Source organism: Narcine bancroftii, chromosome 4, assembly GCF_036971445.1.
Source record: "Narcine bancroftii isolate sNarBan1 chromosome 4, sNarBan1.hap1, whole genome shotgun sequence".
In the NCBI taxonomy this organism is placed as follows: domain Eukaryota; kingdom Metazoa; phylum Chordata; class Chondrichthyes; order Torpediniformes; family Narcinidae; genus Narcine; species Narcine bancroftii.
In genome coordinates this window covers 85524263-85541708 of record NC_091472.1, presented here as the reverse complement: position 1 = coordinate 85541708, position 17446 = coordinate 85524263, and the positions used below count along the sequence as shown (strand labels likewise).

The 17446-nt window shown below is 38.6% G+C and overlaps 1 protein-coding gene across 3 annotated transcripts in view; it reads left to right on the top strand.

The window, feature by feature from the left end:
* sptlc3 (serine palmitoyltransferase, long chain base subunit 3) overlaps positions 1 to 17446 on the top strand; it is a 170535-nt gene that overhangs the window by 10400 nt on the left and 142689 nt on the right. The window contains exon 2 of one of the 3 annotated variants that reach the window (XM_069931842.1): positions 14058 to 14141. The exons of the other annotated variants lie outside the window; for them this stretch is intronic. Coding sequence (XP_069787943.1) covers positions 14058 to 14141 — 84 coding nt within the window. The remainder of the gene's footprint in view (positions 1 to 14057; positions 14142 to 17446) is intronic. 3 annotated transcript variants of the gene reach the window in all.

Below are 17446 nucleotides of genomic sequence, written 5' to 3'. Positions count from 1 at the left end.
CCCTAAGGGAAACTGTGTCCTTTTTTCCATCAGGAAAAATAACATGAGCATACTGCGGATTAGCATGAAGCAGTTGAAGGTGCTCTACAAGTGGGTCAGCTTTGCTGGGTCTAACATGTTTTATTAATAAAACTTCTCTTTTTTTTAAAATTTTTTTATTTTTCACACCATAAATCACGTTAGCCATGATATACACTTTTTCTTTTTCACACATATACAGTGACTTTTTCTCCCTCCTCCCAAGCCACCCCCCCACCCCCCCCCCTCATCCATTTTAGGTATACAATCTAGGTTGCATTAAGCCAGTCAGACAATGTTGTCATTCAACAAAAATACACCAGAAATTCTACTGAGTCCATTCTTTTCATTTCTTCTCCTTCCATCAACTTAGGTAATGTTTGTTCCCGGTAGGTTTTCGCTATTGTATTTAATGTAAGGCTCCCATACTTGTTCGAATATTTCAGTATTATTTCTTAAACTATATGTTATTTTTTCTAATGGAATACATTTATTCATTTCTATATACCATTGTTGTATTTTCAAATTATCTTCCAATTTCCAGGTTGACATAATACATTTTTTTGCTACGGCTAGGGCTATCTTAACAAATCTTTTTTGTGCATCTTCCAAGTCAATTCCAAATTCTTTATTTTTTATGTTACTTAGGAGAAAGATCTCTGGATTTTTTGGTATATTGTTTTCTGTTATTTTATTTAATATCTGATTGAGATCATCCCAAAATTTTTCTACTCTCTCACATGTCCAGATTGCATGAATTGTTGTTCCCCTTTCTTTTTTACATCGAAAACATCTATCAGATACTGTTGGGTCCCATTTATTTAACTTTTGCGGTGTAATGTATAGTCTGTGTAACCAATTATATTGTATCATACGCAGCCTCGTATTTATTGTATTTCTCATCGTTCCAGAACATAATTTCTCCCATGTTTCCTTTTTTATCTTTATATTTAAATTTTGTTCCCATTTTTGTTTAGTTTTACCATTTGTTTCCTCATTCTCCTTTTCTTGCAGTTTAATATACATATTTGTTATAAATCTTTTGATTAACATTGTATCTGTAATCACATATTCAAGGTTATTAATAAAACTTCTCCGGGGTTAGAGAGCCATGTCGGCAAGGTTGATCCAGGTTTCGATTTTCTAGGGAAAACAAAAAGACGTTGGTGAGGAGTCTCATTGGGAACTGGACAAAGCCGTATACGATAGAGTTCAATGCTTCTGGCAGCACCTCTTGCCAGCGGCTGGTGGGGAGACCTTTCGATTTTAGCACTAGAGTGATACTTGACAGATTTCCAGAAAATCTAGTGACCCCTGGGTGACATAATTCATCATGAAGGTATTTCAAAGGGTCTAGCTGCAGACTTACACAGGTCATGTGAGAAAGCGCGTCCGGAGGGTCATTGAATTTTCCTGGGCGAGTATATCATAATTATAAGTAGTAAGCTCAATTCGCCAACGCATGATCTTATCATTTTTAATCTTCCTCCTCAATTTAATGTTGAACATGTAGGCAACAGAATTTTGATCAGTCAGCAGTGAATTTCCTTCCAGCTAAATACTGTCCCCAATAACAAATGGATTCTACAGTAGCTCGTGTTTCCTTTATGATAGAGGATTGCCTGAACTCTGGCCCGTATAATGTCCGAGAGAAAAAGGCTACCAGTCTGCCAGCAAAGGCCCAATCTGATGCATCAGATTGCACTTGGAATGGTAAATCCTCATCAATAGCTGACATTGTTGCCTTGGCTATATCCTGTTTGATGTTTTCAAAAGCACGGAGGGCTTCTTCAGACAGGTGAAAACTAGAAGCTTTAAACAGTGGCTGTGCTTTATCTGCGTAGTTGGGCACCCAATGAGCATAATAGGAGAAAATCCATAGGCAACGCTTGAGGGACTTTTGTGTCGCAGTTGGGGGTCTCTCTCTGGGTCAGGGCTGATCTCTCCTTACTCACTACGTAGCCTCGTATGGCCAGACATTTAGTGTGGTATACACACTTGTTGTAGTTAAGGGTTAAGTGCAGATGCTTGGCCACCTGGAGAAAATTTTGTAAGTTCCGATCGTGATCATTTAAGTCCTTGCCACATATAATGACATTGTCCAGATAAGGGTAGATGGCTGGCAAGTTATGAGCATCTACTAGCTTATCCATCTCCCTTTGGGAAAACAGATACACCATTGGTTGGTAACTCCAAAAGAGATTCTTTTAAAATGGAAAAAGTTTGCCATCTGCCTCAAAAGCAGTAAACTGCCTTTCATCTTTGTGAATAGGCACCTGATGATAAGCTGATTTCAGATCAATTGTGGAATATATTTTGTATTGTGCAAACTGGTTTACCATGTCTGAAATACGAGGCAGGGGATAAGCATCTAGTTGCGTAAGCCTGTTCATAATTTGGTTGTATTCCACGAACATTCTAGGTTTTGCACCATTTTTGACGACTACAACGTGTGCATGCCAGGACTTGTACAGGGTTCGATGATATTTTTTTTCTTTTAATAAACGTCTAACCTCGTTCTTAATAAAGAATCTGTTCTCTGCTAGAGTGCCTACTCTTTGTATAGCTATAGGCTTACAATCCGGGGTTAGATTTATAAAAAGACGTGGAGGTTTAATCTTTAGAGTTGATAACCCACAGACAGCTTCTTGGGGTACCATGATCGATGGTAATGGACTGTTAAATGCCAATATGATACTTTTCATTTGGCATTGGAAATCTAATCCTAAAAGCATCAGAGTGCACAGACCAGGGAGCATGGGCAATTTTAAATCTGTCTATTCATTTCCATGTACCTTCAGGGTTATTTTACAGCAACTTGTAATGTCTCGTTTTAGTCCAGAACAAGCCATAGAAATTTTGCACTTAGACGGATACCAGGTAAGATTCAGGGCGCTAGCAGTCATAGGATGAATATAGCTGTCCGCACTGCCCGAATCGAACAAACAGTCAATAGGCTCCCCGTTTACCTCCACCTTCATCGTGGAATGCTTCAGGTCGTGGGGTCCATCTTGATTAATCGTCATGGATGCTAGAGTAGGGTCTCCCTGCAGCGGTGATCTGTTGGAGTTCACCATGTCGCTGGCAGTTCCACTTATGATTTCAGAAGTAGTAGAGAGAGATCAGCTAGATGAATCATTGCCTCTCCAGGTCAACATAGCAGTGTTGCAGCGGAGCCTCTGCTTATTAGTAGCACTTGAGTGCTTCTTCTTTTTCTTACTCTTCAATTCACAGTGTAAGCTAGGCGAGGACTCTCGCGAATGGCAGGCTCTGGCCCAGTGCTCTTGCTTTTTGCAGTTGGCACAATTGGCTTGTCGTGCGGGGCACTGAGCAGCACCAAAACGCAGAAGTAGCATCTTCTGTAGCGGCTTTTATGCTGCGATTTAGTGGCACTCAGCAGTGGATCATTGCTGCGACCAGGCCTTGGAGGGGTGCCACTTCAGCACCTGTCTTTCTCAAGGGCTTTAGCGCTTTGAAGTGGAGACTTAAGGATCTTCGCATGTGGTAGAACAGCATTAAAGGTCAGGCCTGGGGTCTCCAGTGAACATTGCCTGATGTACCCTGACTCCAATCCGGTTATAAATGCATCCAGCATCAAAGATTATCGGTGGGCTTTGGCCTTGATGGCAGGCAAGCACAGGCTCTGGATAGCCCTTTTAGTGCGAGCGCGAAAGCATCTTTGGTCTCTCCAGCTTGTTGTCTTCGAGTGTGAAGCTGATGTTGTGCAAACAAAGTGTTTTGTGGCCTATAATAGGTTCTGAGGAGATTCAGTGCATTCTGGTAGACAGCTGTCTCCCTAACCATGGAGTAGGGTACTTCTCCGAGGAGAGCCACAAGATGGTCCATTTTCACTGCGTCTTGCACAACATTGTTCACTCACACGTATGCTTCAAACACTGGAGCCAGTGGTAAAAAATTTCTCCAGCTCTGTTGGCATCTTGATCTATCTCGAGTCTTCCAGGTTTCAGGGAAGTATCCATGATTAAGAATCTGTTAATAAAATTGTTGCCATAGACATGGACTAGACAAGTGTTATACTAATACAGGGCTTTTATTAACAGATTATAACCACCACTGAACTAGCCAGTGGAAAAGTACCTCCATCTTTTATAGAAGTAGGGTGGAGTATCTCTACAGCCATAGACAATAGCAAGCAGTCAGTATAATACACCCCCCCCCCCCCTCCATTACAGCATCATCACTAGATCCCAGGTTGTTGAGATTACTTTGATCTATGGAATGTTGATGGCATCTTCTCCACACTGTGCATTTGCAGAACACATTCTGACTTTTGAAATGTAGGATAAGTTTAGCATTTGATTTTATTTTCAATTTTTACTACTGATTTTTTTTAAAAAGGGGGAAACACCCCAACTTGAAATGTATTGTTCTGAGCCCAGAGTACCCATAAACCCAGAAGCAATAGATATTCACCAAGACAAATGGTTAAACAAAAGTTGCTTTTAATTATCTTTAAACATGAAAACAAAATCACACTTTAACTTAACTTATTAACCTAACTTAACCCCCTCCTAATTCTAAGTGCATGTGTGTGTAATGTACGTATAAGTTCAGAAAAGTTCTTTGGTTCACAGTCCAATCTCACTTCTCATTCCTCCAAGTTCATTGGTTGCAGGCAATTCTTATACTGTGCACAGAATTTAACATGTATAAAGTTCACCAGGCTTTGGTGCTTGAAAGGTAAATGGTTACCACTCAGGAAAGTTCTTGTGGGTTTTCAGAGAGAGATTTGTTATTCCAGGACATCCACAACTGATTCCTTTTTAATCAGCCACTCCAGTGTCTTGCTAACGAACCTTGCCCTCTTCAGGGTTCTCCAGATGATAACCTCTTTCTTTCAGGTCATCACAGAGTGCCTTTTTGTTTCCCTTATTCCAAGTGAAACATTAGACAGCTAGTCCTCTCCTCTTTCATGAACCACAAGGGCTTTGACCAGGCTGAACAAAGCACTTACAAACCCATCTTCCAAATGGGCTTTTCCAAATGTCCTGTTCTAGTACCAGCTGCTGTTACTAACTGTAACACTGTAGAAGTGATCTCTCTCTCTCTCTCTCTCTCCCAGAGGAAGCCGGTTTGACTCTGCTTGCAAAACCACATGACTCTTTTAGAACAACTTCAGACAATCTGCGGCTCCAAAAAGCTCTTTCATCTGTTGCCTTTTGTAAACAACAATCCATTAGTGAATTCTCCTGAGCACTCCCCAAAGCTCTTGCAAAAGCTGTGGAGCCAATATGTCTAGCATTAGCAGAACTCCAGTATTTCAAATAAAATCTGTTTTAAAGTGTTTGTATGTAACGTACTTTAGCAAACCTTTCCCAATTTATCTCCCAAAAATACTGTCACAGTATGTTTTCTTAATTTTATTGTTACACGAATAAATGGAATAAACTAGTCAATGGGCAACTTTGCACATCATTAACAATTTAGCTAAAATGGGGAAAAGGGGGGATGGTGGTGGTGAGGAAGCGGAAATGGGGTGTAAACAGGATATGAGATGGCCATGTTGAACTATATGACTGTAAATATTAATGGAATACATAACCAAATTAAATGAAAAAGGCTATTACATTTCCTAAAAATAGACATAGCATTTGTGCAAGAAACGCATCTAGCTGAAGTGGAACATAATAAATTAAGGAGAGTCTGTTTAGGGCACGTAGCGGCAGCATCATATAATTCAAAAGCCAGAGATGTAGCTATATTAATTAATAAAAATGTACCAATCAAAATCGAGGAGGAAATAATAGATCCAGCAGGGAGGTATGTAATGATAAAGTGTCAGATATATTCAGAATTTTGGAATTTGATCAATATATATGCACCTAATGAAAAGGATCAAAAGCTTATGCAAGATATTTTTTTAAAGATTGTAGATTTGCAGGGGAATATATTGATAGGGGATTTTAACCTTAATTTGGATCTAATGTTGGATAAAACTGGACAAAAGAATAGTAAAAAGAATAAAGTTGCCAAATATATGGTCAATGCAGGAAATGAAACTTATGGATATATGGAGGAGGCAACACCCAAGGGAGAAGGAATTATTCGAGTAGGCATAAAACATACTCAAGGATCGATATGTTTTTGTTGTCGGCCCATATTCAAGGGAGAGTTAGGAAAACTGAATATAAAGCTAGATTGCTATCTGATCATTCACCCCTATTATTAGCAATAGAACTGGAGGACATCCCACCAAGAACGTATTAAACTCCATGCATTTAAAAGACAGAAATTTAGAGAATTTATTGAGCGCCAAATTAAAATGTACTTTGAAATAAATACAGAATCAGTGAAAGACAAATTTATATTATGGGTTGCAATGAAAACCTTCATTAGAGGGCAGATAATAAGTTATGTAACTAAGATGAAAAAGGACTACAATCGGGAAATAGAATAGTTGGAAAGGGAGATAGTAAGTACTGAAAAAGAACTAGCAACAATGGACGATATAACAAAAAGAAGAGAATTGGCGGACAAAAAAATAAAATACGAAACATTACAAACATATAAGGTGGAGAAGAACATAATGAAAATAAAACAAAAGTATTATGAGCTAGGAGAAAAAAAACACACAAAATATTAGCCTGGCAACTTAAAACAAGCTGAAAGAACTGTATTGGCATCAAGGAAAAAGCACAAACAAATTACATATAATCCAATGGAGATTAATGAGAACTTTAAGGAATTTTATGAACAATTATACCAAACTGAGAACGAGGGGAAAGATGATAAAATTGAACTGCTGAAATTGCAAGAAGAGGAGCAAAACAAACTGATAAAACCATTTGAAATAGAAGTACAGGATATATTAAAAAAGCTGCGGAACAATAAAACGCCTGGAGAGGATGGATTCCCAATAGAATTCTATAAAACATTTAAGGAGTTATTAATTCCTCCTCTCCTGGAAGAAATGAACCAGATAGAAGAAACACAAAACTTGCCAAATTCATGTAAGACAGCAATAATTACAGTAATACCAAAGATGGGGAAGGATCCACTAACACCAGCATCATATAGACCAATATCTCTACTTAATTCAGATTATAAGATAATAGCTAAACTAATAGCAAACAGATTGGCCGACTGTGTACCAAAAATAGTAAAACAAGATCAAACTGGATTTATTAAGAAAAGACGAACAGCGGATAATGTCTATAAATTTATTAATCTAATTCATGCAGTTCAAGGAAATTAGAAGCTAACAGTAGGTGTAGCTTTAGACGCAGAAAAAGCCTTTGACAGGGTAAAATGGAATTATTTATTCAAAGTACTACAGAGGTTCAATCTACCAGAAAAATATATTAATTGGATTAAAACATTATATAATGGACCATTGGCGAAGGTAACAGTAAATGTATCGAACCAATTTAAATTAAGTAGGTCAACTAAGAACAGAAAATAAAATAAAAGGGATAAAAATAAAGGAGAAAGAGTATAAAATCAGTTTATTTGCAGTTGACATCATAGTATACTTAACAGAACCAGAAATATCAATAAAAGAACTACATAAGAAATTGAAGGAATATGGAGAAATATCAGGGTACAAGATCAACGGAAATAAAAGTGAAGTGATGCCAATGAGTAATGCAGATTATACAGAATTTAAAAAAGAATCACCATTTAAATGGCAAACACAAGCAATCCGATACCTAGGTATTAGGTTAGATAATAACTTAAGCCACCTGTACAGACTAAATTATCAGCCACTAATAAAGAAATTGCAGGAAGACTTAGAACATTGGAAAGAATTACCACTAATGTTGATAGGGAGGGTAAATTGCATTAAAATGAATGTCTTCCCAAGGACACAATATTTATTTCAATTGTTACCAATTCCCTTAACAGAGAAATTCTTTGATGAACTAAAGAGAATAATAAGGAAATTTTTATGGATAGTGGGGAAACCGAGGATAGCGTTAGATAAATTAACAGGGAGGTACAACGAAGGTAGTTTCCAGTTAACAAACTTTAAAAATTATTATAGAGCAGCACAATTAAGGTATTTATCAGATTTTTATCAGACAAGGCAAAAACCAGATTGGACTAAGATAGAGGTAGATAAAATAGGGGAGAAGGTATCGGAACATATACTTTATAACTGGGAATAAAAGCTGATACGATATAAAAGCTCACCAGTATTGCATCATTTACTCAATATATGGAAGAAGATTCACTTAGAAAGGAAAAAAACAAATTACCATCTACCAAAATTATTATTGATGCAAAATCAGCTAATCCCTTTTACATTAGATAACCTTTCCTTCAGAGAATGGGAGAGAAAAGGAATTAAAAAAATAGAAAATTATTTTTTGGGAAATAATTTATTAACATTTGAACAGTTGAAGTACAAATATGGAATAACTCATGGTACAATGTTTGCATACCATCAACTGAAAGCCTACTTAAAGGATAAATTGGGAAACAGACTGAGATTACCAGAAGGAAGCAGCTTTGAATATGTGATTACAGAAACAATGATAATAAAAAGATTTATAACGAACATGTACATCAAGCTGAAAGAGAAGGAAAATGATGAAATAAGCTATAAACCCAAACAAAAGTCAGAAAAAGATTTAAACAAAAAGATAAAAAATGAAACATGGGAAAAGTTGTACTCTGGAACTATGAAGAATATAATAAACACAAGGTTATGCATGATACAGTATAATTGGCTACACAGGTTATATATTACACCCCAAAAGTTAAAAAAATGGGATCCAACATTATCAGATAGATGTTTTCGCTGTAAGAAGGAAATGGGGACAACAATACATGCAATTTGGGCATGTGAGAAAATGAAAAAGTTTTGGGAAGATCTAAATCAGGTATTAAATAAAATCACAAAAAGCAACATACCAAAAAATCCAGAGATCTTTCTTCTAAGTAATACAAGAAGTAAAGAATTAGGCCTCAAACTGACTGAAGCGCAAAGAAGATTTATTATGATAGCCTTAGTTGTAGCAAAAAAATGAATAATGTCAACTTGGAAACCAGAAGAGAGCCTGAGAATACAACAAAGGTACATGGAAATGAATAAATGTATTCCATTGGAAAAAAATAACATATAATTTAAAAAATAAAGTCACATTATTTGAACAAATTTGGGAACCGTACATGGAACAAAACAGAGAGGGCTTGCCTCGGACCTTCATCCCCTAAAATGATAAAATGATAAGAAGACAAAATGACTTGATCCAGTGTATAAAAGTAGATGACACAATTTTCTTGTTTATTTTTATTGTGTGATGACATTGTTTAATGGTTTTATTGTATTGTATATGTTGAACATTTAATGGGTTTGGAGGGGGGGTGGGAAGGGGGGAGGGAAGGTGGGGGGGGGGAGAAAATGCCACTGTGTATATTTAAGAGGGAAATGTTTGTATGTATTTTGATTGATATGGTTCACAGTGTAAAAAATTTAAAAGAAAAACAATTTAGCTGTAGTTTATTACAGGAAATCCTCCATATTCAGTGGAATAGCAAGTGAGAATGAGAAACCACTTCATCTCTTCTTGGTAGTTTTCAGCTGAGGTAGAAAATCTTCTCTAAGAAGAAGCAAGTTCTTTTGGTGTAGCCAGTGTCGTCAAAAGTTCATGGGCTTCAATATAAAACATCCAAGGGTAGGTTAACATGGTTGACCGTTAGATCAGATGGCCAAAAGAAGAGCCTTAATGGAATTAAAGAGGGAAAGACGTTTAGGGGCTCTGCAGTTGAAGAGAGTGAGGAATAGTGGAACAATTAGATTTCAGATTTATTGTCAACAGTACATGCATGTCATCACATACAACCTTGAGATTATTTTTCCTGCAAGCGAGGTAGAATTACCACTTATTTGTAGTGGGAAAAAAACTATGTAAACAAAGAAATGTTAAGACAAACTGCAGAGAGGGAAAAAGAACAATAAGACTCCTTAAATGAGTCCCTGATTCATTTTATTGTGAGGAGTCTGGTGGAGGGGTAGCAGCTGTTCCTGAACCTGGTGATACGAGTCTTGTGGCACATATACATCTTTCCTGATGGTAGCAGCAAGAACAGAGAGTTTTCTGGGTGGTGTGGATCATTTATATGAAAAATTGTTTTAAATTGTATATCAGTGCTGAGTTACCACTATTTAAATAGTGGTAGGAAATACAAAAGTCTGCAGATGCTGTGATTGTAGTAAAATACAGAAATGCTAGAGGAACTCAGCAGGTCTCGCTGAAATTTAAGTTTTTAAATTTAGTAATACAACATGGTAATAGGCCATTTTGGCCCACAAATCTGTGCTGCCCAATTTACACACACCCCTGGTAAGTTGTGAATGCTGGGAGGAAACTGGAGCCTCCAGGAAAACCCACGTAAACACAGGGAAAGCGTACAATGTCCAGACAGTCGAGATTTGAACCCCAGTCCTAATTGCTGGTGCTGTAAAGGCGTTGCACTAACCGCTAAGCCAGCCTTTACCTCCTATGGATGTTGCAAGACCTGCTGAGTTCCTCTAGCATTTTCATTTTATTATTTAAATAGTAGTAGCCCAGTACATGGCTGGCGTAGCAGTTAGCGCAATGCCTTTACAGTGCCAGTGATCGGGACAAGACCTGGGTTTGAGTCCCGTGCTGTCTGTAAAGAGTTTGTATGTTCTCCCTGTGTCTGTGTAAGTTTTCTCCTGGAACTCTGGTTTCCTCCCACCCTTCACAAATGTACTGGAGTACATTTGGGTGTAATTTGGGTGGCACGGACTTGTAGGGCCGAATTGGCCCTAAATTATGTCTAATTTAATTTTTTTTTAACTTGGAAATGGTCACAAACCATTAGCAATTCTAAACAAGGTCCAGTGTCCAATTGTGAGTCTCAAATTTAAAAATGAGAATAACTTTAAAGCTATTGTGCAGAATCATTTGCTGATTGAATTCATGGAAAGACCCATTGAGTCAATTGTGTGGAGTGTATATTTAAAAGCTTATTAATATTATATTCCAAAAGAAACATCACTTCAGAACTTGTTGAACACCCACAAGCAAGTCCTTCGAAACCATTTCATCTTTGGATGTGCCCTCTATATTTTTGATTTTGAAACTAGCATAGAAGGTACCTTGTAAGCTAATTTGTGAATAAAATTCTGCAATGGTTTTTGTTTGGCTCGTTGGTGAATTGCATTGAGGCACAAAGCAGTACAACTGAAATGAAACTCTAGGCCAGCAAAGGGATAATTTGAAAAAAACAGGTTGCCACCAGGTCATCTCCAACAAAGATTCAATATTGGCACAGCAGGATACATGGCTTTGTTCTGCATGCATTGTACAATTTTGTGCTTTTTATTTCTCTTGCTTTTCACAACAACAACCTTGAGGGTATATTTGCCTTGCTGGTGAGATTTTTGGTTAGCTCAGCTATAATAGGAAAATTTAACAACCTGAGGGATTGAGCTTGCTTCTACTGCTCCAGTGAGTTGCAGGCGCCAAGGGAATTGAGGTATGTAGAGATCAGATGAGGAAGTGCAGTTGAGGTAAAAGATCTGCTATGTCCTTATTGAATGGTGAAGCAGGAATATGGAACTTCTCTTTTCTTGCCCTCATGGCCTGATACTAATTTAAATGTTCATGGTTGCTTTGACCCTTCTCTTTCTATCGATTTTAGTGTAGACTGTTCCAAGGTCCTTGATCCTGAACTGGAATGAATGATAACTAACTCATTTGTTTGCATTTGCAGCTGACCTCCAGTGTCCATCCCCTTCCCCCGCCCAAAATGGTATAACAGAGTTCAAAGTGAATGCACAGGATATAATGGGAGTGAGACTTGTTTTTGAGACCACCAATGAATATGTCCCCTTGGTGTTTAAAGAATTGAGGGAGAGGAAGCATTATCCCATCTTACTGTGCTTGTACATTGATTTTCATTAAAGTGCTTAAGTGGCGGCATACATCCTTGTGGCGAACTGGCTCCGCTTGTACCACCTCACCGGCGGGGCTGCCGCGAGAAAATGGAGCCATCGGGGGATGGCTCAGGCTCAGGCCGGGGCGCACACCTCGGGCGAGCGTGGTAACATCACCACTGATGTGGGGGCGGAGCTCATGCCACCCTTAAAGGGGCGCGCACGAAGTTTGAATAAACGGTTCGTTTGAAATCTCCAACGTGGTAGTGGTGTGTTTCATTCTGTGTAGCTGTTGCTACACTTAAACACAAAAAGTACACTGGTGGTCTGGATACAGCAATGTGTCACATACTAACGCTGTAGACAAATAATTACAGGGAGAATTATTTTTCTTTGATTTGGGTGTAAATATGGAGTGAGTTATAGTACAAAACATGTGATTCCTTTCCATCCGAGTTTGCTTTTCCAGCTACCTGCTTCAGGTGCATTATCTTGACTAATGCAGGAACCCATACCTTCCTCTGTCAATGTGAAATGTCTTTACTTGACCTGCTTTTCCTTCAACCTTGCCCATCTTAAGTTGCAGGATTATTCCTTGACCAACACCCTTCTTTCCCATTTTACTTGCAGGGATTCCAGGCCAAATTGGCTCTGTACTGACTCCTTCAAGTACCACCACCTGTAACTCCATCCCCTCAGCCCCTTTTCTGATGTTTGTTGAGACCTATAGGTCTTCGGTCAAAAATAATTGGCGATTAAGTTTTGTTTAATCCCTTTTGGTTACTTTTGTTAGAAAATTCGCCAAATTTTACCTATTGGCTTTTCACGTTCACTGATCTCCTCTGATTGTGCCTTGGTACATAGAACATGGAAACAGTACACTACAGAAAAAGACTCTTTGGTTCATGATGTCTGCATTAAATCAGATGCCAAAGTAAATTTCTATTGCCTGCATGTGATCCATATCCCTCCATTCTCTGCATATTCATGTGTCGATCTAAAAACCTCAGGCACTATTTTAGTTTAATTTTTATTTTGGAGATACAACATGGTAGCTGGCCCTTCTAACTCAAGCCCATATCACCCAAATACACCATTTAACCTACAATCCTCATAATTTTTTTTATGGCGGGTGGGAGAAAACCGGAGCAATCAGAAGAAACCTGCTGGTAACAGGGAAAACATACAAACTCTTACAGGCAGTGCAGGATTTGAACCCAGGTCACTGGCATTGTAATAGCATTGCACAAACAGCTAGGCTAACTGTTCCATCCCTGTTGTATCTGCATCCACCACTATTCCTGGCAGCCCGATCCAAGCACCTACCACCCTGTGTATATATTTTAAAAAATGTGCCTCACTCATCTCATTTATTTTCCTACCCCTCATCTGAAATGTATGTCCTCTATTATGTGACTTTTCTGTTTTAAAATTCTTATTCTCCGATCCTTGCATGGTCTCATCCCTTCGCAATCTCTGATCACCTTCAGCCTCATGACTGTTTATCCACCCCTTCACAATCTCTATGACTACCTCTAGCCCCATAACCACTCATCCACCACACTTCTTGACCTTTTTTGTTAATCCTACCTCTAATTGCCAATAAGATAGTTGCCATATCTTCAGCTACATCATCCCTCCTGAGGTCTCTGTGGCTGCCTTATCATTAAAACCCACATCTTGGATGGAGATTTTGCTCAGTTCTCCTAATAGCTCTTTACATGGTTCAGTGTAATGTTGTGAAGCCATTTAGGATGTTTTACTGCCATGAAGGTCATGGATAAGGCAAAATGTTGATAAATATTGTTCTATTAACCTTATTTGCAGAGACCTCAAAGCATTGTGAAATCTCTGAGCAACATTAAGGGTTATGTTTGTCTGCAAAAAAAAAAAATGCACGTGCTCTACTTGTGAGCTACATGCATTCATATCGCAAAATCTGAAGGCACTGATTGAGGAGGTTGCTGATATTTAACAAGGCTCTCTCAGAACTGATGTACTGTTTCCATCAACTTTTCTACCTAACTCTTTGGAGAACATAATGGGCTGTGTATGACCAGAATTTCCAATCCCTGTTCCTAATGGCGAGGCTTTTCCCAAGTGTGTATTCAGAAGTAATCTTCTGCGACCTGCGTCGTAACGAAGCTCCTCCTTGTGCTTTTTGCAGAATTGTTCAAGAATTCTGTGCACCACCAGGTACCAATCGCTAGTGATCCCATTTACCATCACTGAGATCAACCTTGATTATAAGGTACTTTTATTGATTTATTGCAGTCGTTCCCATCCCTTATAGGTCTTAAGAAGGGATTGAGCAGTGAAGAAGGATGTGCAGTGCACTTTCAAGTGGGCCTGACTTGGAGGGATGTTTCTGTTGCTCTGGCCCTTCACAGTGTTGCAGGTCACAGATATTTGATGTGAACAGCCTGTGATGAATCCCAGTGTGCTTAGTGAATGGAGCACACTGCAACCACTGTGCACCAGTACCATAGAGTGCTACAGCACAGAAAACAGGCTATTTGGCCCTTCTAGTCTGTGCCGACCATTATTCCACTTGTCCCAATTACCTGTTCCCATTCCATAACCTTCTAGACCTCGCCCATCCATGTATCTATCTAACTTATTCTTAAAACTTAATATCAAGCCTGCATTTACCACGTCAGATGGCAGCAAGTTCCACACTCCCACCACTGGGTGAAGTTCCCCCTCATGTTCCCCTTAAACCTTTCCCCTTTCACCCTAAACCATATCCTCTCGTACTTATCTCCTCCAATCTAAGTGGAAAAAGCCTACTCGCATCCTCTCTGTCTACACCTCTCATAATCTTGTAAACCTCTATCAAATCTCCCCTCTTCGTTCCAAGGAATAAAGTCCTAACATGTTTATTCTTTCCCTGTACCTCAACTCTTGAAGACCTTGCAGCATTTAAGTAAATGTTCTCTGCACTTTTTCAGTCTTATTGATATCCTTCCAGTAGTTAGGCAACTAGAACTTCACACAATGTTCCAAATTTTGCCTCATCAATGTCTTAAACAACTTCATCATAACATCCTAACTCCTATACTCAATACTTTGATTTATAAAGGCTAAGATGCTAAAAGCTTTCTTTACAACTCTGTCCACCTGTGATGCCACCTTCAGGGAACAATGTAGTTGAGAGTTAATTTTCAGGGTGGTGCCACCTGTCAAGAAAGCTGTGTTGTCCTGGAGAGTGTCAAACCCCAGAGTTAATGGAGTTGTGTTTCTCCAAACAAATGAAGATTACTCCCTCAAACTCCTGACTTTCGTTTGTCAGGGTGTGAGTCGCGCCACAGGTCGCCCACCCTCTGACTTGCTCTGGTAGCCACAATCAAAATCTTGGCCCATTGCTCGTCACCCTTAGGCCAGTAAGAGTTAAAACAGCCCTGATTGGTGCATCATATGCTAGATCATGGGAGTGGACAAAAGTGGAATGTAAGAGACTAGGAACCCTTTGTGAAACAGGAGAAAAGAGGTGGTTTCATTTTCCAGAAAGAACATGAACAGAAGGAAAGGAAATAAATAAGTTAATGATATATAATAATAGGAGCAATTTTTTTAAAAATTGTTTTCCTTTTTTTAAAGATGGCAAAACAGTTGTCTGGTGAGAGTTCTACTGAAAGAAAAGTTCAGGAATGGGGAATTACTAAGAAAATGAAGCGAACAGTTGTAATTTTGTTCAGCCACTGGGAGTGAGATGAGATCATTTGTTTTATGCCCCACCCAATTACATACACACTGTTGATGTGGGTGGAGAGTAATATTGGGTCGAGTGTAGAACTTGTGATTCAAATTCCAACAAGATTCCTGCCAAAGCAGTTTGGGTTATAATTTACACCCAGTAACTTTATTGCTAAAATTGAGGACTCATAATTGACTGGCAAAACCAAACTACAGTACTGTACAACTGGTCAGGACCAGGCCTATTTCTGATAAATCCAACATCAAAAACTCGAAATTCTGCTCACCTCTGATATCAGTTTGGTTCCGAAAAAAAATTTTTTGGATAACTGAGGATTTCTGATTGCTTCGGATATCCTCATTCATCCAAAATTTTTCGGAGGCAAAACTTTTCAGATAAATGAGGATTTCTGATTTTTATGAAGTCCTCCAGATATAAAGGTGAATTTTTACAGATGTGGGACCCATTCAGGGAGTATTACCATAATTTAAAGAATGAGTGTTTGGATGCTCAGGAACAGTGTTGTCTTGGTTTCCGAATATTGTCCTTCGTTTCTTATGTAGATTAAATATGCAAGTTAACCTTGTTTAGAGGGAGGGGTTTGTTTAATAGTTGGGAATGTTTTTTTTTCTTTTGAGTTATTTTGATAAAATGGGTTTGATCAAGAAAGGTACATATAATTTATACTATGTATGTTTAAGGTATTATTTGAGAAGTACAAATTATCTGTCTTGTATTTCAGCCCATATATGTGTATTTTTTAAATTAAACTCAATAAAGAAATTTTAAAAAGAAAAAGAAAATCCTCAATTATCAGAAAAAAATTTCAGCGGCGAACAGATGTCACTTCCAGGCCCAAAAGGTTTCATATACTGAAAATTTTGGATAATCTGATTTCAAATATTTGGAGTTGTACTACACTTTGGATAAATACATTTGTGCTCTTTATAGGATTCCGATTGACTCCTCCGATTTTTCTCTGAACTTGGTAGTTTAATTTGCGCTAATGGTAAAATTGTATACTCTATTATAGCCACTTCCCGATAGGGAAGATTTAAAAGGGATGTGAGCAGTTTGCGGGCATGGAAGCGTAATTCTGCTCTGAATATCCGGGGCTGTGTTTACACCATCTTTTACTTCTGTTCAGATCAACCAATTATCATTTGCAGAGTAGAAGGTAAATGAACACAAGAAAGCTCTGTTCTGAGAATGCTTGATGATGTGAAGCAATAGCTGAGAGCAGAGATAGTTAGGCCTCCAACCTTCCTTTGTCCAAGACCATCTTTGGAGAATTTCCCATAATTTCTGTTCATTTACACGTCATGAAGGCTCCTTAACCTCACAGTCAGTCAAATGCTGCCATGATATTAAGAGCAGTCATTCAGACTTTGCTTCTTGGTATTCATACCCATGGGAAAAGTCTGTTATCCATTGTTCAAGATTCAAGCTTCCTTTATTGTTATGTAATAAAATAGTTGTAACATTACACAAAATTTGCTTTCATCTGCCTTAAGGCACACAGATTCACTATCAGCAGAAATTACCAAGTGCCTTTTACAGTCAGAGAAAGAGAAGCAATAGAGAGTCCCTTCAGAGACGATGAGTGTCCATGGATTCTCCTCCAGCGCCACACAGACTCTAGTCTAAACCATTGGCAATCTGAGCTCCAGATCTGAACCTCCAACACTATCCGGAAGCTTTCAGCTGTCAACCCCTGTAGCATCCTGGTTCTGATACCAGGTACCTCTCAACCAGATGTCAGCAGTCTGCAGCCTGGTGTGAGTCCTTTGACCTCAGTTGCCTGCAGCCAGTGTGTGTCCTATGCCTCAAGTGATTAATAGTTGCTGCCTCTGTGTTCT